This window comes from Rana temporaria, chromosome 5, assembly GCF_905171775.1.
Source record: "Rana temporaria chromosome 5, aRanTem1.1, whole genome shotgun sequence".
NCBI classification, from domain to species: Eukaryota; Metazoa; Chordata; class Amphibia; order Anura; family Ranidae; genus Rana; species Rana temporaria.
In genome coordinates this window covers 356,391,333-356,413,499 of record NC_053493.1, presented here as the reverse complement: position 1 = coordinate 356,413,499, position 22,167 = coordinate 356,391,333, and the positions used below count along the sequence as shown (strand labels likewise).

The following is a 22,167-nucleotide window of genomic DNA, read 5'->3' as shown; positions in this document are numbered from 1 at the left end:
AAGGACCATCTGATGTTTCCCTGAGACAGTCCTGTGCTTCCGAATGTGTCCCGGCCGGGTTCTCACCATTGATGGATTGCACAGGCTATTTATTTTCCTCTCCATATTAAGGTCAGATATCGTTCTCTATTGCTGATTGTCTGCACTAGGTTTTTTTTTTTAAATAAAAAATGATTAGATGAAGAGGAAATGGGAGACAAGTTACACCTCTTTGTTGTCCCTTAGACCATTACTTAATGCAAAAACAAACAGATTGAAAAAAAAAAAAAAAAAGAATGTAGTAACAGAAGGGGATTAGGATGTGAGAGGCTTGGATTGTGCACAGTGATGAGTCCCAGGCAGGCAGGAGGAGCTGTGACAGTCCAGATGGCCAGGGGGGAAAGTGCTTGTCTTGGGTTACTGCAGGCCAGGCAGATTTAGGGAACATGTTACCAGTCCACCAGGTCTAAGAGGGACAAAACATCCAGGAGAAAGCAGCAGGCACACAGCCCAAAAAAAAAGCCAATGTGCTGTCCCTATTGTTAGTAGGACTTGACCCCCCCTGACCCTTCCCAACACAGATGTCTGCATCTACCTATATCACCTCCCATTGCTGGGGGAGCTCTCCCTGAGCCCCTGAGTCCCTACTCTCCCTGTCCTGCACCCCCTGAGTCCCTACCTTCCCTGAGCCCCTGCACCCCCCTGAGTCCCTACTCTCCCTGAGCCCCTGAGTCCCTACTCTCCCTGTCCTGCACCCCCTGAGTCCCTACTCTCCCTGTCCTGCACCCACTGAGTCCCTATTCTCCCTGTCCTGCCCCACGTGAGTCTCTACTCTCCCTGTCCTGCCCCACGTGAGTCCCTACTCTCCCTGTCCTGCCCCACGTGAGTCTCTACTCTCCCTGTCCTGCCCCACGTGAGTCCCTACTCTCCCTGTCCTGCCCCACGTGAGTCCCTACTCTCCCTGTCCTGCCCCACGTGAGTCCCTACTCTCCCTGTCCTACACCCACTGAGTCCCTATTCTCCCTGTCCTGCCCCACGTGAGTCTCTACTCTCCCTGTCCTGCACCCACTGAGTCCCTATTCTCCCTGTCCTGCCCCACGTGAGTCCCTACTCTCCCTGTCCTACACCCACTGAGTCCCTATTCTCCCTGTCCTGCCCCACGTGAGTCCCTACTCTCCCTGTCCTGCACCCCCTGAGTCCCTACTCTCCATGTCCTGCACCCCCTGAGTCCCTACCCTCCCTGTCCTGCCTCCCCCAAGTCCCTACCCTCCCTGAGCCCCTGATTCCCTACTCTACCTGTCCTGCCCCCCCTGAGTCCCTACCATCCCTGTCCTGCACCCCCTGAGTCCCTACTCTCCCTGTCCTGCACCCCCTGAGTCCCTACTCTCCCTGTCCTGCCCCCCCTGAGTCCCTACTCTCCCTGTTCTGCCCCCAGTCCCTACTCTCCCTGTCCTGCCCCCCCCTGAGTCCCTACCCTTCCTGAGCCCCTGAGTCCCTACCCTCCCTGTCCTGCCCCCCCCAGTCCCTACTCTCCCTGTCCTCCCCTCCTGGGTCCCTACCCTCCCTGAGCCCCTGAGTCCCTACCCTCCCTGTCCTGCCCCCCCTGAGTCCCTACCCTTCCTGTCCTCCCCCCCCCCCCCGAGTCCCTATCCTCCCTGTCCTGCCCCCTCTGAGTCCATACCCTCCATGTCCTCTCCCTCCTAAGTCCCTACCCTCCCTGAGCCACTGCACCCCTGCACCCTCTGAGTCCCTACCCTCCCTGTCCTGCTCCCCCCCAGTCCCCCCAGTCCCTACTCTCCCTGTCCTTCCCCCCTGAGTCCCTACACTCCCTGTTCTGCTCCCCCTGAGTCCCTAGCCTCCCTGTCCTACTCCCCCCCAGTCCCTAGCCTCCCTGTCCTACTCCCCCCAAGTCCCCCCAGTCCCTACTCTCCCTGTTCTTCCCCCCTGAGTCCCTACCCTCCCTGTCCTGCTCCCCCCCAGTCCCTACCCTCCCTGTCCTGCCCCCCCCCCAGTCCCTACCCTCCCTGTCCTGCCCCCCCCCAGTTCATGCACTCCCTGAGTCCCTATGCTCACTGCCCCTCACCCCAGTCCCTACCTTCCCTGTCTGAGTCCCTGCACTCCCTGAGTCCCTATCCTCCATGCCCTCCCTGCCTGTCCTCCCTGCCCTCCCTCCCCCCTGCTCTGCACCTGGGGAGCACCGCCCGGCCGTCTGCTGCCAGTGACTTTACAAGGAGCCCAAGTGTCAGAGAGGAAGAAATAAACAGAGTGGAGGGGAGGAGGTGAAGGGAGGAGGGGAGGGAGAGATCATCGCAGCCTTATGGTGGAAATCAGCACAGATCAGGCTTCTTCCTCGTCGGTGACACATCCACACATCGCTCCTAATCAATGTGTCTCCGCACCCCTCCGATCATCACAGCACCGAATATTCGTGTAGATTCGTGCGGCTCCGGGGGTGCAGCCCCTCCGGCTCAGCTCCTCACCTCCCCCAGCTGGACTCCTTCCTCCTCCTCCTCTTCTCCTCTGACTTGTGACAGCGGACGCCGATCATCTGGCCGCATTCCTCCTCTTCTCCTACACTTTGGGGCTACGACTTTCCAGACCCCCCCATCATCCCATCCCCCCTCCTTCTTCTGTGCCCCCCACCCCAGCCCAGACGTCTCCGCTTCTCCCCGGCACGGAGCAGGAACTTTTATTTGCAGTTACAAGCCTGTGGCGAATGGTGGGAATCTCAAGCCCCTTCCAGTGTAAGTAAGATGTCAGCATTCGATGCTTCTCGGGGGGGTCTCATCTTGGGGGGTACCCCTTCTTTTAGGGTCTGATGCATCCTGACACAGCCAAGTGATGCTTAAAGTTCACAGACTTTGTGGGGTACAATGATCAGTTCTATATGGGGTGCAATGTATAGATCTATATGGGATATGGGGTGATCAGGGGGTGCAATGTATAGATCTGTATGGGGTAATCAGGAGGGTGCAATGATCTGCTCTATATATGTGGGGTGATCGGGAGGTGCAATGTATAGATCCATAAAGGAGGGTGCAATGTACAGATCGATATGGGGTGATCAGGGGGTGCAATGTATAGATCTATATGGGGTGATCAGGAGGGTGCAATGATCTGCTCTATATATACGGGGTGATCAGGGGGTGCAATGTATAGATCTATATGGGGTGATCAGGAGGGTGCAATGATCTGCTCTATATATACGGGGTGATCAGGGGGTGCAATGTACAGATCTTTATGGGGTGATCATGGGGGTGCAATGTACACATCTTTATGGGGTGATCAGGAGGGTGCAATGTACAGATCTATATGGGGTGATCAGGAGGGTGCAATGTACAGATCTATATGGGGTGATCAGGAGGGTGCAGTGTATAGATCTATATGGGGTGATCAGGGGGGTGCAATGTATAGATCTATATGGGGTGATCAGGGGGGTGCAATGTATAGATCTATATGGGGTGATCAGAAGGGCGCAATGATTGGATCTATGTAGGGTGATCAAGAGGGTGCAATGATTCGATTTATATTAGGTTAGGTTGCTGATAAGCTCTATATGGAGTGATCAGAAGGGTACAATAGTTAGATCTATAAGGGGTGATCAGAAGGGTACAATAGTTAGATCTATAAGGGGTGATCAGAAGGGTACAATGATTAGATCTCTATGGGGTAATCAGGAGGATACAATGATCAGCTCTACAAGGGGTGATCAGAAGGATACAATGACCAGATCTTTATGGAGTGGTCAGGAGGGATAGAGTAAATAGATTTATATGAGTTGATCACAAAGGTATCTTGAGTAGTTCTGTATGGGGTGGTCAGAAGTGTAAATTAAAAAAGAAGCAATAAACCATATTGTATACTTCTATATAGGGTGATGATTGTGTTGTATTGTACAGCTCTGTATATGGAGTGATTATGATTTTATATTATACAGCTCTGTATGTGTGTGGTGATCAGACATGTATATTGTACAGCTCCATATGGAGTGATCAGCATTGTTCTATATGGGATTAGTGTGATGTTATTGTACAGCTCTGTATAGGAAGAATGTGATTGTATGTTATACAGCTCTGTGTATGGGAAGATATAAATTGTATATTGTACAGCTCATTGTGGGGTACTCCGATGTGTCACACTGTACAGTCCTTTCTGGGGTGATCAAGGTTTTATATTGTGTGGCTCTTTACAGGGTGATCAGGGGTCCACTATTCAGCTCTGTATAGGATGATCAGGATCGTATAGTGTATGGAATGGCCAGACGTGTACATTATACACCTCTATAAGGAGTGAGCAGGAATGCACATTGTGTATATCTATATGGGGTGATCAGGAATACACACTATATATGGGATTTCTATATGGGATGATTAGAGTTTACTATGGAGTGATGTACAGCTTGTTTTTGGATGATTCAGGAGTATAATACATTATACATCTCTATATGGAGTGATGCAAGTATGTACATTGTACAGTTTTATGGGGTGTTATGGGCACAGTATCTATGTTGGGTGGTGTAGTATTATACATTGTACAGATGTAATGCAGAAGTTTACATTTTACGGCTCTATATGGGCTGATGCAGAAGTGTGGGAATTATATAAGAAGATCTTTATAGGGGAAAAGCAGGAGTGTACCTTATACAGCTGTATACATGGTACATGTCTATATGGGGTGATTGATGTAAGTCTGTGCACTGGGGTGATGCAGCAGAACAGATCTCTAGAAATTGGGTTCTATTTAGGGTCATACCTGGGTATGGGTACATTTGGGGTGATGTATAGGATAGGAGCGATTGGATGTGATCCATGGGTATTATAGTACTGATATGGGATGATGCATAGCTGAATTATCTCACTGACATCTTATCAGAGTAAGAATTGTGTACCAAGGTATTGTAAGATTTTATTTTTGAGTAATGCAGAAGTTCCATATTAGATAATAGGACTTACATTGAAGAAGTGAAGAAGTAGATATGTAAAGTTCAGTTGTAGCATTAGTTTTATTATTGCTGTTGTTGTTATTATTATTATTATTATTATTATTATTATTATTATTATTATTATTATTGTTGTTGTTGTTGTTGTTGTTGTTGTTGTTGTTTTTATTATTATTATCTTTAGGGTGATGCGATACATTTATCATTTTATTGCGAGTGCTCGGGTTGCTTGTGCACATGTTGTAATAAATGTATGAATTCTATGATTTTCTGGTTCTAATTCCTGTCCTACTTTGTAGCCACATAGCATGAATAAAGGAGGGGGGGGGGGGAGACTGTCTGCAGCATATTGTTTAAATCGCCTTAATCAGATAGAACAAAGACGTCTTTATTACAGAATTTATGGCAAACATAGAGAGAGCTCTGTTATATGATGGGGAAACAGATTTCTGTCTGAGGTTTCCAATTCTGGCTTGATGGTCTTCCAGGATATAAAGTTTAAGGAGTTTGCTGTCAGTGAACATTAAAGTGTAAGCTCCTGGGCCCAGGGCTGCATGTTATCCATGTATGTCCATGCTCCATGTGCAGCTCTGTATACACTCAGGCTGAGCAGTGAGGAGTGACATAAAACAGGACCCGTCTGGCTTGGTCTCCTTATACAGTATTTGCACACAGTAGCCTCTCTAGTCCTATGTACTTCTTCTTTCAAGTGCAAATATTTGGCCACAACAGATCCCTGCAACATACCAGGGATGAGTTACAAAAACTCCAGCTAAAGTCTTGCTTGCAGCCAGCCATCAGAATCCCTCCTTTATAAACAAATAAAAAAAATAAGCCTTCATTCATAGTTGCAGTTTTGCCTTAGTTTGTATAAATGAACTGCTGAGTATTTATTATGCATGTAATCCTTGGAATAATGTTATTACATGCAATCAGCATTTTCCCATCAGTTCCGCATCAAGCAAGTGGGCAGTGTGTTCCTGAATGAGCCACTCTATCTGTTTGTTTATCTTGACAGTGACAGTTGACACATCCAGATGACATCTATTGTAGTCCCTGACTGTCCCAGCTTGTGCAGTGCAGGGCTTGCCTGTCTCTGGCCACATGTATCTTTTTTCCATTGTGGAGCCTTTAATCCTATCGTGGAAGTGACCGGGCATCTGGCCTTGTTTTCTAACAGATTTGAGGCTTGCCAGAGATAAGCAGCAGCCTGCTTTGGGTGGTTGATAGTGTGTTTTGTGTTTCCTGGTGGGACACACAATGTCATGCACAGTTTCCTTGCAGATCAGCACAGATTTCCTTAGGAAACCCAAATGTGAACAGGCAGTTTCCTCCAGCTTTGTTTTTTTATTTTTTTGCAAGCTTCATCCAAATCAAGTTCTCATAGCTGCCTGCCAATCCATACCGATCAATAGCTGGGTCCTGTATCTCATATTAGTCATTGTGGCTCCTGGTGGGCATCTCTGGATGATCCCAGCAGCTCCTCTCTGTCTAGATTTGGTGACAGTGGCATTGGATCAATGTTCTAATCCAAGATATGTAGCAGAGGCCAGGCACTCTATGAAGCCCATTGTCATGAAGGCTTTGGATTAATTTAAAGTAATGTGCTGATCGATACAGGGCTTCTTTCATTGGTTATTTAAGCACTTTAAAATGATCAGGTTAAAAAAAAAAATCATTGTAGTCTAAAAAGGACTAAATCAATATATAAGAAGAGATACCAATGAGCATAGTCTGAGTTCTGGGCAGCAGTTTTGGCAAAATAACATTGTGTTCCAATTTTAATACTGCTGAGGACTGTTTTCAATAGACTGTATCTTGCTGCCAAATATTTAACTGCATCCAGCTTAATATATAGAAGGTTTCAGCTTAGTTAAGCCTACAATTAAATGTGTGCCCAGGCGCAAAGAATGTGGTAAATAACACTAGGATTCTGATGATAAAGTCAAACCCCTGGATCGTTACACAACTGGGACTCTGGAGATTTTGTGGGACTATAAGTAGTAGCAGGGTACTTACAAGGTGTGCTGAGATATGTAGTGAGACAACAACAGATCCTGCACTTCTGCTGGACAAATGTGATCTATGAGGCTGTGGCTTTTGTGGGACTATAAGTAGCAGCAGGGTGATTGCAAAGCATGCTGAGACATTAGTGCTACCAAAGCAGATCCTTCACTTCTGCTGGACAAATGTGATATATGAGGCTGGGCCTTTTGTGGGACTATAAGTAGCAGGGTGCTTATGAGGTGTTCTGAGATGTGTAGTGCTAAAGCAGCAGAGCTTGCACTTCTGCTGGACAATTGTGATCTATAAGGCTGAAGCTTTTGTGGGACTATAAGTAGCAGCAGGATGCTTACAAGGTGTGCTGAGACATTAGTGCTACCAAAGCAGATCCTGCACTTCTGCTGGACAAATGTGATCTATGAGGCTGGGGCTTTTGTGGGACTATAAGTAGCAGCAGGGTGCTTACAAGGTGTGCTGAGACATTAGTGCTACCCAGCAGGTCCTTCACTTCTGCTGGACAAATGTGATCTATGAGGCTGAAGCTTTTGTGGGACTATAAGTAGCAGCAGGGTGCTTATAAGGTGTTCTGAGATATGTAGTGCTAAAGCAACAGAGCTTGCACTTCTGCTGGACAAATGTGATCTAAAAGGCTAAAGCTTTCGTGGAACTCTGAAGCTTTTGTGGAACTATAAATGGCAGCATCATGTTTATAAAGCTTGCTGGGATATGTAGTGCTACAGCAGAGCTTGTGCCTCTGCTGGACAAAAGTGACCTATGAGGCTGAAGCTTTTGTAGCTTTTGTGGAACTATAAGTAACAGCACGAAGCTTGCAAGACATGCTGAGATTAGTAGTGCTCAAACAGCAGAGCTTGCACTTCTGCTGGACAAAATGTGATGTTGGATAAGGCCGGCTGAGATATGTACCGGTAATTTCTGCTGGACAGTCACCTCTAAGGTCACCAACTAGAAGTAGTTGCAAGATGCTTGCAGGGCATGCTGAGCTATGTAGTGCTAAAGCACTTCTGCTGAACAAATATGATCTACAAGGCTTGATAGCCCTAGTAGAACTACAAATCCCAGCAAGGTTTTAAGGGTTTGATCGTATGGTTCTACTATATGTACTAAAGTAAAACAAAATAAAAATCCTAAAGGCTAGGACTTCTTTCTAGTAATGATAATGGTCAGTATATATATATATATATATATATATATATATATATATATATATATATATATATATATATATATATATATATATATATATATATATATATATATATCACAGTTGTTCTTATCTCCTCAATGCAGGACTTTCTGTAAACTGTCAGAAGAGAAGCCATTATTTACATTCCTTGGTGTCACCTGGGAATGGGAAGTGACATCCTTTGTGTGCTGTCTGATGTGAAAATCCCCGAAATGGGCAGTCATTGTACGGCATGGATGGGATCTGCATGGAGTGGGCACAGTAATAGCTGCCTTGGCTGGCTGTCTTTTGTTGTGTGGGAAACTGTCACATGCTTGGGCTGGAGAAGGTGATCTGGGGACTCGGTGCCCGGTTCTCACGCTCACCCTCCACACTTTGCTCATGTCTGGATCGACTTTTAATAGCACAAATGGTGTTTTTCTAAGATTTTAGTTGGCAGCCTGGAAGACAGATAGAGAGTGTGGGCTCCCAGACAGACAGATCGCTAATCACCCACCATTAATATGGGCGCTGATTGTGCATGACAATGTGGAGGAAACCTTGTGTAGCTCGACTGAGCAAAACACAACCGATCACAGGACAGTAACAATCATACACAATCGATCACACACCTACAGGACAGTGCCAATCATACCTATACACAACCGATCACACACCTACAGCACAGAGACAATCACACCTATACACAACCGATCACACACCTACAGGACAGGGACAATCACTCCTATACACAACCGATCACACACCTACAGGACAGGGACAATCACTCCTATACACACTTCTCCGATCACAAACCTACAGGACAGGGACAATCACATCTATACACAACCGATCACACACCTACAGGACAGTGACAATCACTCCTATACACAACCGATCACACACCTACAGGACAGTGACATTCATACCTATACACAACCGATCACACACCTACAGGACAGGGACAATCACTCCTATACACACTTCTCCGATCACACACCTACAGGACAGGGACAATCACACCTATACACAACCGATCACACACCTACAGGACAGGGACAATCACTCCTATACACAACCGATCACACACCTACAGGACAGGGACAATCACTCCTATACACAACCGATCACACACCTACAGGACAGGGACAATCATAATTACATGTATATAGTAATACAACAACATACGTGTGTGTGTGTGTGTGTGTGTGTGTGTGTGTGTGTGTTTGTGTGTGTCCTCTAACCATGTCTATCTTTTTTCTTTATTTACATGTATATATGCGATATATCATGTATTTTTTATCTATTTATTCCGTCTTTCTTTCTTTCTTTCTTTCTTTCTTTCTTTCTTTCTTTCTTTCTTTCTTTCTTTCTTTCTTTCTTTCTTTCTTTCTTTCTTTCTTTCTTTCTTTCTTTCTTTTTATACAAGTGCGTGTTTCTTATATCTGCATTTGCACAGTTGTGTTTTGAGTGTCTGTATTTGTATCATAAACATTATTGTATAAAATCATCCAAATTTCCACTTTCTGAATAATTGGACTGTTTGTTGTCTGTGTGTTGTACTGCATTTATAAATGAATTTGTACAATTATATATGACACATACTTATGCGCGTAGACCCTACATTGAAATATTCTACATATACATGCATTTCTTGTACGATTTTGCGAATAAATAGATAGATAAATGCTGTGGCTACAGGTAGGTTATGTTTGTATATATACACATCTAAAATCTTTATAAAAAATAGATGTGTGTAGAAATAGATAGATCTATCATCTATGGATAGATAAATAGATAGATAGATAGTGGCTATATATATATATATATATATATATATATATATATATATATATATATATATATATATATATATTGGTATATACAGCTAAAGCATAATTCCAACCATATATAAAATGTGCATGTGGATAGACAGACAGATAGATATATATAGATAGATAGAAAGATAGACAGATAGAAAGAAAGAAAGATAGATAGATAGATAGATAGATAGATAGATAGATAGATAGATAGATAGATAGATAGATAGATAGATAGATAGACTGGCTATTCTTGCGCAAGTATGTACAGTATATAGGTATGCAAACATCTATATGGCATAATTGCAGCAAAGAAAGAGAGAAAGGAAAAGGAGAAAGAAAAAAAACAAAGAGAAAAAAAAGAGAAAGAAAGAAAAGAAGTGAGAGAAAGAAAGAAAATAAATGAGAGAAAGAAATAAAGAAATAAAAAAGTGTAGAGTTTATAGTTGTATACACATCTATAACATAATTTCGCCCATATATAAAATGTATTGGTATGGGCAGATAGATAAATAGAAGGATCCTATGTGATGAGTATATTATGTGTTGGGATATGGAGGTATTGGATCTGATAGATAACTAAAAGGATCCTATATGATGAGTATATGATGTGTTAGGATATGGAGAATATTGGATTCGATAGATAAACAGAAGGATCCTATATGATTAAAATGAGTACTGTATATGATGTGCTGGGATATGGAGATTATGGAGAATATTGTTTCCGATAGATAAATCGAAGGATCCTATATAATGAGTATATGAGTATATGATGTGTTGGGATATGGAGTATATGGAGAATATTGGATCTGATAGATAAATAGAAGGATCCTATATGATGAGTATATGATGTGTTGGGATATGGAGGATATGGAGAATATTGGATCTGATAGATAAATAGAAGGATCCTATATGAGTACATGATGTGTTGGGATATGGAGTATATGGAGAATATTGGATCTGATAGATAAATAGAAAGATCCTATATGATGAGCACATGATGATGTGTTGGGATATGGAGGATATGGAGAATATTGGATCTGATAGATAAATAGAAGGATCCTATATGATGAGTACATGATGATGTGTTGGGATATGGAGGATATTGGATCTTATAGATAAATAGAAGGATCCTATATGATGAGTACATGATGTGTTGGGATATGGAGAATATTGGATCTGATAGATAAATAGAAGGATCCTATATGATGAGTACATGATGATGTGTTGGGATATGGAGGATATTGGATCTTATAGATAAATAGAAGGATCCTATATGATGAGTACATGATGTGTTGGGATATGGAGGATATTGGATCTGATAGAAGGATCCTATATGATGAGTACATGATGTGTTGGGATATGGAGGATATTGGATCTGATAGAAGGATCCTATATGATGAGTACATGATGTGTTGGGATATGGAGGATATTGTATCTGATAGATAAATAGAAGGATCCTTGATGATGAGTACATGATGATGTGTTGGGATATGGAGGATATGTGGAGCCCTCTATAGTAGATCCTCCTGGCTATGATAACAGGACAGGCTCCCAGATGGAGGTGTTGAACCCACAAGGAAGGAAGGACACACAAGTCTGATGAATGTCCTCCTCGGAGAGGTCACATGAATGCGCACGACATCTGTTTACACTAATAATAATAATGAGCATAATTAGGATTGTAGATGAAGTGATGGAGAAGACTACAATGGTCAGATGTTGGATTTCTCACATTATCGCACGCTAAGATACACCGAATCACTTCGTTACCCCAGGCATCGTGTTTGTAACCCCTTCCCTGCCGATTGGTGGCAGCTGGAGAAGATGGGGTTAATCTCTAATGGTCGCCGATTCCTATCATTTCGTATATTAGCCAGGCTCCATAGGTGTATGTTAAATCACTTTAATATTTTGAAGCTTTAGGGAATCATCCAAAGTGAATAGAGATGGATCTCTCCATCCTTCCCATTGGTCAGGTGATATTACATTGCACCCAACCATGGATCCAATACAAAGAAATGAGACGTTTGTTTGGGGAAACGATCTGATACTTTTAGATACAATGTTGGATTTTATTTGGTCTGTTGAGTTTCAAAACAGTTCTGAAAGATATGTTTGTGTAAGTGAACTTGGAGTTTAGGGAATACAATTATCAGATGTGACACGTGACATGACATTTTATATTCACTGGCCCTTTAAGAGTCCATCCAATGTGAGAAACAATGTAACAAGATAAAAGGAAAGCTTTGATTTCATGTGAATTCCTCCACAATCCATCCTGAGATGTGTTCTGACTTCCCTCCCTACAGTATTCCTGTGATAGTCCCTGTGATTGGATAAAAATGTTTGGACATTACTGGATTCATTCTGGAGTGGAGAAGGACTCCCCCCCCCTCCTCTGTTGTGCCAGAGGGATCCCCTCCCCCACCCCCTGGGTGATGTGACCACTCTTCATTCTCACTCACTACAGACACATCGTGATCTTCAACACACATCAACCGATTTCTGTACGATTGTATAGTAAATCAGGACACAATAAGACATAGGAAGGAAAGGGTCAGAACCTGATGTCATCACATTCTATTGGAAGAGTCTGGAAATAAGATGATTACACAGCAGCTCCAGCTCTACAGAGAAAGGAAATGTACTGCCAGCTCTGCATTGTATCCTTACATCAGGCTGTGATCTGCCAACCCAGCACATTACCCCCTGTATATGCCATGGAATGAAAAATCATTGGCAATAATTAGCCTGAATAATTAATTAAACAATTAATTAAAACACCAAGGAGGTTCATATTACTAAACATATGTTGAGAGATCAAAAGGGATGCAAGTAGCTTTGGTTATGTATTGTAGAATAAAAGGGATGGATGGATATATTATTTATATGCAGCTAATGTGTGTTGTGTATGTATGTGTATATGTATACAGTATATATATATATATATATATATATATATATATATATATATATATATATATATATATATATATATATATATATATATATATATATATATATATATATATATATATAAAATATACAAATATATATTATTCATACATATATAATATATATATATATATATATATATATATATATATATAAAATAAATATATAGTATATATACATATATATATATATATATATATATATATACCAAGAGAGAGATATTATCTATATATAACTTAGATATATATATATATGTATGTGTATATATATATATATATATATACATATTAGATAGATAGAGATATATCTATGTGTGTGTGTGTGTGTGTATATATATATATATATATATATATATATATATATACTGTATACAGTGCGCACACTGCATACTAAACATATGTTGAGAGATCAAAAGGGATGCAAGTAGCTTTGGTTATGTACTGTATTGTAGAATAAAAGGCTGATAATAAAAGGGATGGATGGATATATATATATATATATATATATATATATATATATATATATATATATTTATACCAAGAGAGAGATATTATCTATATATAACTTAGATATATATATATGGGTATATATATATATATATATATATATATATATATATATATATATTTATATTAGATAGAGATATATCTATGTGTGTGTGTATATATATATATATATATATATATATATATATATATATATATATATATATATATACTATATACAGTGTGCACACACATCATATGCACACATATATATTACAGGTATTAATGTCGTGCCAACACAGAGCTTTAAATATTTTGTACAGTCACACCAGTCCCTGCCCTCAAGGAGTTTACAATCTAAATTATTACATGCATACATATACATATTAGGGCCACCTTGGACAGGAGCCAATTAAACTACCAGTATGTCTTTGAGTAGCTATATACATATATAGATAGATGGTAAATACAGTATATATACTATATATATATGTGTGTGTGTGTATGTATATACAGTGTACACACACATATATCTATAGATATATTTCTATATCTATATATATTTATATGTATATACATTTGCAATAATATCCACCAAAGGTATATATATATATTTAGATCTGTTGGGTTCTTCAGAGCTTCCACATTTCTCGGTGGCCTGGTTTTTCTTGTCCCCTGGATTTATTGCATTACATTTTCTCTTATTAATATATTTTCCTATAACATGTATAATCTTATAATTATAATTTGATAAATCGCACACTAAAATCCTGTGCTTATTTTTACATATAATTTTATCAATAACCAGCTCATCTGAAGGTTCACTATTTTATTATAACATTGCAGGAAATGGTGATAATATAATATAATGTAATATAATATACGGTAATACGGAGGACATGTATAATGTTGAGGACTGTATGCATGTTCTTGCACTGGTTCCAGTCACTTTTGGTGTCATGTTCTTTTTTTTTTTCGGTCCCTGTCTGAAATCTTTGCTAGTCTCCCCCCCTTCTCTTTCTCTATCTCTCTCTCTCTCTTTCACCTTCCTCTTCTCTCTTCTCCAATCTCACCACTGCCTCCCCTCTACATCTGGGCCATGCTGATACTGTAATCAGTGTGCTGCACATTGCCTGTCTCCTCAGCCTCACACATTGTGCTGTCCTGATGACAAGCCTCTGGCTCTAGATAAGCTAAGAAGGGTGTTTAATGAATACAGAAATCCACTGTACCTCGCCTGCCCTCAACCACTTATTTTTCTTCACCTTCCTCCCTTTCCTCCCGCTACATAGCCTTTTATAATGTTTTGTCACATAATTATTTTTTCTTGTCATATAAATATTCTGTGCAGGTAGATTTATTGTTCTGGTATAAAGAACAGACATACTTGATTTTCAGATTTTTTTTTTTTTTAGCTAAGTAAATGCTTATCCATGCATCCATCCACCCATCAATATATATAAAGCTTAACTGGCTATATTTCTTTTGTGAGGCAGAATAAAAGCTGTTTGTGGGATCAGCATGGCTCTGACAGTTATACACATGTGGAAGAATTCCAAAAATGTGGAGCCCCCGCAGAATGTGTCATAGATGTCTATGGGTGGGGATGGGTAACATGGCTCCCATTGATTCCCAATGTGCCTAAAGTCACTCTGTTGCCTGAAATAAAAAGGTTCTAAAACATGTCTTCTGCAAAAGAAGATAAATCCTATTGGAGTTTACAATCTAAATTATTACATGCATACATATACATATTAGGGCCACCTTGGACAGGAGCCAATTAAACTACCAGTATGTCTTTGAGTAGTTATATAGATATATGGTAAATACAGTATATATACTATATATATATAGTATAATAGTCCAATCTTGGGAGATTCCCTATGGCTTGTCCAAAATTTGCGTAGGGGAATGACTGCGCCGGCACAGTTCTGTTCAACAAAAGTCGATTGTTCAATTGACTTTTGTTAAAGGAGCCTGTTGGAAAATTGTCAGCCGATCGGTGTCTCTGAGTCAGTCAGATGGAGGCGCTGTTTGAGTATCTTGACAACCAACTGACACAGTACAATAGTCCTGTATGGGGGATTCGCCCATCCGCGCATTTTAGTGTGGATGAAAGGATCTGTGAGATTTATTTACTTAACTACTATTATTATTATTATTGTTATTTTTCGTATTATTATTGTTATTATTTTTACTATTGTTATAATACAGGATTTATAGTGCCAACAGTTTGCACAGCATTTTACAAAATGAAGGCAGCCAGTACAGTTACAATACAATTTAGTACAAGAGGAATCAGAGGGCCCTGCTTGTTAGGGCTCCGCTGATCCCCGCTGAGCCGGCGGATGACAGGGCGGTCCCCACACACTGTGCAGGGACCGCCCTGTCTTTTCTCCGCTCTCCTCTATGGGGGATCGGATGAACACGGACCGTCTGTCCGTGTTCACCCTATCCGATATGATGATGGAAGGTAAAATAGGGTTTTCCTCCATCTGCAGAATCGGAAAATTGCGCAATCTCATAGGGACCAATATATGTCCCTTTTTTATCCGTACACGGATGGATGAAAAAGCGGACATACGGTCCGCCCGTTCGAAAGAGCCCTTAGAGCTTACAATCTAAGGGGGAGGGCAAATGATACAAAAGGTAATAACTGTGAAGGATGATCTGATGGAGAAAGTAAAAAACACAGTTTATTAGAGGCAGGATAGACTTTTCTAAAGAGATGGACTTTCAGGGATTGCCTAAAGGTGGACAAAGTAGAAAAAAGTTGGACAGATTGGGGTAAAGTCCTCGATAGATATAGGACACCGTCATGTTATTTAACACTCCTGGAACTACCCATCACAGAAATATCTGTTTTGGGTGATCCGATCCTTTAACCTCTTGCCAACCACATAACCGCGGCAAGAAAGGTGGGCTCCCAGCTTGCTGACCAAACTGTCACCAACAGCAGCAATGGTCACGTGACCAATGTGAGAGTCAATAAACAATGGCCACATGATACAGAATCCACACTGCCTCTTAGGCATTAAAGCCCATGTAAAGGGCTGTCAGGAGGTGGCATTAAAGGGATAATCAAATATTTGTACCTGTTCAAGGCAATTGAGAAGGGGGGCAGGAAAAATAGTGGTCTGGCACTCTTATTTTAAGACCTATAACACTGGACCAGGTTGGATCAGGAGATTGTCATGATGTTGGGCACCTTGTCCAGAGGTATAAGGAGCTTGGAAAACCTCTGTGTCGGCCTGTACACACAGTGCTCAAGATTATAACGAATCTGTAAATAACTTTCTGTTAAACGTTTCCTTTTAATCGCTGAGTGATAAAGATGTAACTTGTTATCTTCTGTATTTGGTTGAAAGAAAATCTTTTGTATCTCATCCTGCAGCAGTGTTGGCGTGTGTGTGCTTAGAAACATGCTTCTTCCAGGTCTGTCAATGTTCAGATTAATGATATAATATTAAAGAAAATAACTACTAGGGTTAACCAAGCTGAATAATGATGGCACTAAGAATTCTTGGCTTTGCATTGCTGACTATTAAAGCGGATTTCCACCCAAAAGTGGTACTTCCACTTTAAGGACTCTTCACCCCCTTACATGCCACATTTGTCATGTCATTTTTTGGGGGGCCGACTAGGCAATCCGAGCAGAAGTATGCACTCACAATCTTTTCTACTTTGATTTTGGCTCACCCTTTAAATTCCACAGGCAGTATATAAACATTGTTGTGAAAAACGCTGAGTTTTAGTATCTTTCATAGGCACGTGTACACCTATAGAAGTATGCAGAAGCATGGTTCTTCCAATGCAAGTTTGCTCATTACAAAAGCTTTGACCAGAATGTTACTAACAGCCATAGGTTTGCGGACAGGGTGTGCCGATGGGCGAAACACATCGTTTTCCTCGTCGAGTTCCTTGTTAGGCTGTCGAGGAACTCGACAAGGCAAGTTTCTCCATTCCCGTCGAGGAAAAAGAAGACATGCTCTATTTTTGGCTTGACGGGATCCTCGACAGGATCCTCGTCGAAAAATGTACACACGACCGGTTTCCTCGGCAAAAAAAAAATCCCAGCAAGTTTCTTGCTGGTTTTTGCCGAGAAACTCGGTCGTGTGCACCAGGCTTTAGATAAAAATGACTCTGGTCCCCTAAGCCCAAATCATGGACTAGAAAGAGTTAATTGGTGTGCATGGGGATTGGGGGGGAGAGGGGGTGGAATGTACGTTTTAATGTATATATAGTCTCAATATATTTGTTCAGCGTGAGTGTGTCTATGTGTGTGTCACACAGTTCCTGCTGCCCCAGGCTAGCTCTTGACTCCATCTGCCATCACCTCTTGCTTCAAAAACATTTCCATGAGTGAGATTAGCAGAGCCTTTATCAGGAATTTGGGGTTAGTTAGTCAGTGGTCACAATGGATGAGGGGAAACTGATAAATTATGATCTGGGCCACAGGGCCAGTTAACTTGTAGTAGAGCTAAGTAGGATGTGAGTCACCCTGTGATGGGAGAGCTTTGATTTATGAAGGATTTGACTTCCTTCATCCCATCATTTATTTATCCGTAGATCGATCTGCTGATTGCTCACTTTCTTTGACTCTCCTTGTAAATATAATAACATTTCTATATCTCTACATATATTCAATGTACATGTAAAGATATCTGTGTGCCCACACATATTGACACACATATACCAATAGATATACAGTATACACACTACTCTATATACTACTCACGTCATAGTGGCCCATGTAGCTCAGATAACATTACATATTGTTTCCCTATAAAGGGACTTACCATCTCAGAATGCCAATATTCCGACAACAATTGTGTGTTGGACGTGTATTGTCGCATAATCCGACAGTCTGTATGCTCCATCGGACAATTGTTGGATAGCCATGCTCTCAAATTGTCTGACAACAAATGGCATAACAGGGCGCAATTTATTTGTGCCCATGCACATGGGTTCGCGGACACCCCCCTTCCCCTAGTTTCTTATCCTTAACCCAAGGAATAAGTTTAAAAAAAAATAAAAAAAATGTGTGCATTTACTTATATTGTATATACATGGAGCGCTGCCCCTTTAAGTTTTTTACAGGTACCTGGACAAGGTGTTTCCTGACTGGCCCAGGTGAAGCAGGTGACCAGTAGAAAGTTCTGGAACTCACCTGGACCCTAATTAAGGCTGCAGAGAACGCTGCTTCTGGCTGCCGGCTGGGTACTGGATTTTGCTCCCCCACCCCCCTCCCCGTCGTTGGCATGTTTATGTGGTTATGTGGTCCATCGGTCCGTTCTCATCGGATGGACTGATCATGTGTACGCGGCATTACTATTCCTCTCCCTTATTATAAGACTTTGAGTCCTTATCCTTATTTTTTGTGCAGTGGACATATTTCAGGCATCTGGTTTCTGCAGTGACCATGATAAACCACTACCATTCATAAACCCGATGGCCGCCATGACACCCATATTATTGGATTTCAGCTGTGTCTTTAGGTTAGCTTATCACCAGGGCTGAATAGTGCAGGCACGATGACACTGGGAATTACAATGGGCTGCAGTTCAACTTTTAATAGACTGAGACACAGCTGAATGTAGCAGTTTAATTGCAGCTGGGATTATTTAGTGGGAAGGTGCTGATTCCTCCGCAGTTTATGTACTTTTTAACTCACTCGGAATTTATCAGCACAGACAATGTGATTCATTGTGTTTTATTACAGTGGAAACAACTACTCCTAACACAGCTGCAGAGACTAGATTCCAGCATTATCAGCCATGCTGGAGAACATATGTGAATCCAATAGGCCCTAGGTATCAAACAACAACCACGCACACAACAAACTTTTATCCCAAAAGTATCAAAAAGTTGTATCTGAAGGCAATGAATGTAATTAGAAGGGAAACTTATTTTTTTTTTGGTCATCTCTGAAGCCCCATACACACGACCCCAAGAGAGCTTTTGGCCGGGAAAGCCAGAAGTGTGTATGCATCCTAGCAGTTTTCTCGTCAGGAAAACAGACGGGAATCCCGACGGGAAAATAGAGAACCTGCTCTCTATATTCCCGTCAGGATTCCCGGACGCTTGTTTGCCGCCAGATTTACTAATACTCTATGGGAAACACTGCGAGGCAGTGCCCACGGAGCATACACATGACCGGGATTCCCGGCCAAAGCTCCATGGCAGTTTTCTTGCCGGGTTCTCGGCTTTCCCCACGGTTTTCACGGTGGACTGTATAACCGCCGTGAAAACCGAGCATGTGTACAGGGCTTTCCATTTTGAAGCCAACGAAATAAAGAATTTATTATTTGTTTACCAACCACCATTGCAAGGGGGACTTTTCTAATAACGAACAATGCCAACAGAGAGTAGTGCCATGCTCCAGTGATTATGGCCACAGGGACATAACTAAATGAATTACAATCCACCAATGGTCCTAAATGGGGAGTAAACATCACTTTTTGGTTTTGTGGCAGAAAAGAGTACATGTATATTTTAATGAGGGACTTCTGTTCCTAGAAGAGTTTTAACTCTTGGTACACCTCACCGTAAACATAATTAAATTAAAGCCTGACTGTGCTATCAAAAATAAACAGTGTATCATAGCCTTGTATTGGTCCTTTGGGTTATTCAATTGGCCAAACTTCCGTGGAAGCATCCGGGGTGTTTTACAGTGCTTCTTATGGAACCAAAAATCCCATGAAAAGCACTGTTGACATGAACCTTATACAACAAGTGATACAAGCAAAAGCAGCTCACAAGTATATACAATTGCATAGCAAAGCATGTACAAAGATACAATAGTAAAGAGAGCACTGCCTGTGCACTTCCCTACTGACTAGGAGTAATAGAGCTAGGAACAAGAATAAAAGCCAGAAGAACAAAATATTTACATATTGCAGCTTACAATTCCTTAGATAAGGTATTTGTTTCCTTTTTTATATAATTTTTTTCCGAGGGTGACATTGCTCACTTATTGTACTCTATAGATAATTAGCATTATCACCCTAGGACAGGGCTACATAACACCTCCACCTCATCTCTTCTCATAACACAGGTGTTCTGTAGTTCACAGAAATGGTTGGGAACAATGTTCCTTATAAGACTGCAGCACAGGCAGAGAGTACAAGAAGATATCACCATGCATGAGCACCTTTGGAAATCCACAGGCCTGAGAATGGGGGTGGGAGAGAGGGAAGGAGTGGGGTAAAACTAAACTCATCTAAAAGTTTAAAAAAAACAGTTAAATTCCCAGCATGCTGGGAATGTTAACTGTCATACATGCTTGTACTCTCAACCAAACTGTCAAACCATCAAATGACTGGTGTCATAACTGATCACATGAGCAGTAGCATTGCAGTTGATCAGATAGAAGCTAAGATGACAGCTTCCTTGGCTGAAAACGATAGGAGGGTTTAGTTCTACTTTAATAGCGAAATGCATTCCATGCCTCACTGAAGCATATTTAATGGTTGTGGCTTACACCAAATATTGATATAGGGTTGTTATCATTACTGAGCTGGTGTCAGTGGAAGGAAAAAATGCTGCTTCATCGATGGGGTCAGTAAAAAGATAAGATAGCCTTGGCTTCCATATCTGTGGGATGAAGAAGAGGAGCTGGGTGGCTTGGGTTGGGAACTCATTGGAGTGCATTGAACTATGATAATGCGGTGATAGCAAAAATATTTCTTAAACCAGATTATATGCTTGTAGAAAATAGGTAAGTCCTAAAAGGGTATATACAAAGGTACCAAGATTTCTAAGGGTTGGTTATTGTCATCTGACATGTTGAAGAGAGTTTCAAAAAAGTGAACAGACATGTTTAGCCTTGTAAACACGACCGAGGAACTCGACGGGCGAAACACATCGTTTTCCTCATCGAGTTCCTTGTTAGGCTGGCGAGGAACTCGACAAGGCAAGTTTCTCCATTCCCGTCGAGGAAATAGAGGACTTGCCCTTATTTTGGCTCGTAGAGTTTCTCGACAGTTTCCTCAACGAAAATGTACACACGACCGGTTTCCTCGGCAAAAAAATATCTCCCAGCAAGTTTCTTGTTGGTTTTTGCCGAGAAACTCGGTCGTGTGTACGAGGCTATAGATGTCTATATGGCCTAGAACAAAGGAGAACAGAAGTCTATGTGTGTGCAATGTGTGTATGATTATTATTATTATACAGGATTTATATGCGATCAGGGATGACCTGAAATTATTGAGTATAGGGTACAGCCAGATTGGTTGTTTTGTGGCCCCACCTCACTATTACATTTGGTGTAGTTGGCCTTTAAGTTAGAGGAGTGAGGATGGCAATTTGAACATGCTAGGTTTTTCAAGAGATCAGCAGATGCCATGTGTACATTTTCTGAAGGCCAAATGCTTCAATTCAGATAAGACGAGCTCTAAAAAGGAAAGAGAAAAAATGCAATCATTTTTATTTTGTGTTTTTCAATTTGTGCCGGATAGGAAGAGCTATTTTGTTAAACTGCTACATCTGCTTCAATATGAATATTGAGCCTCTACCACTAAAATAGCACCCTGTAATTTAGGAGCCTCTGTAATCTTTTGTTAATGCAAGTGGTTTTCAAACAACATCAATTTTCTATTCTGAAATTCCTTTGCCTAATGTGAATTTTTGGCTCTCGCCACTTATCTTTGGTGGATAAAAATGGTATTCTACAATTAGAATGCTGTGCATAAGGCAGGCTCAGTGTTTTACTCTAGACACCATTAGAGACACAAGCAATAAATCATAGGGCATATTTCACATATTTTAAGTGGCATGTAGTGCATTTTCCTGTTTGTG

General features: G+C 41.3%; 1 protein-coding gene across 1 annotated transcript in view; it reads left to right on the top strand.

Annotated features, from left to right (window-relative positions):
* The first annotated feature begins 2,274 nt into the window (after positions 1-2,274).
* Positions 2,275-22,167, top strand: part of RUNX1T1 (RUNX1 partner transcriptional co-repressor 1) — a 195,636-nt gene continuing 175,743 nt past the window's right edge. The window contains exon 1 of the mRNA XM_040354624.1: positions 2,275-2,723. Coding sequence (XP_040210558.1) covers positions 2,696-2,723 — 28 coding nt within the window. The 5' untranslated portion in view covers positions 2,275-2,695. The remainder of the gene's footprint in view (positions 2,724-22,167) is intronic.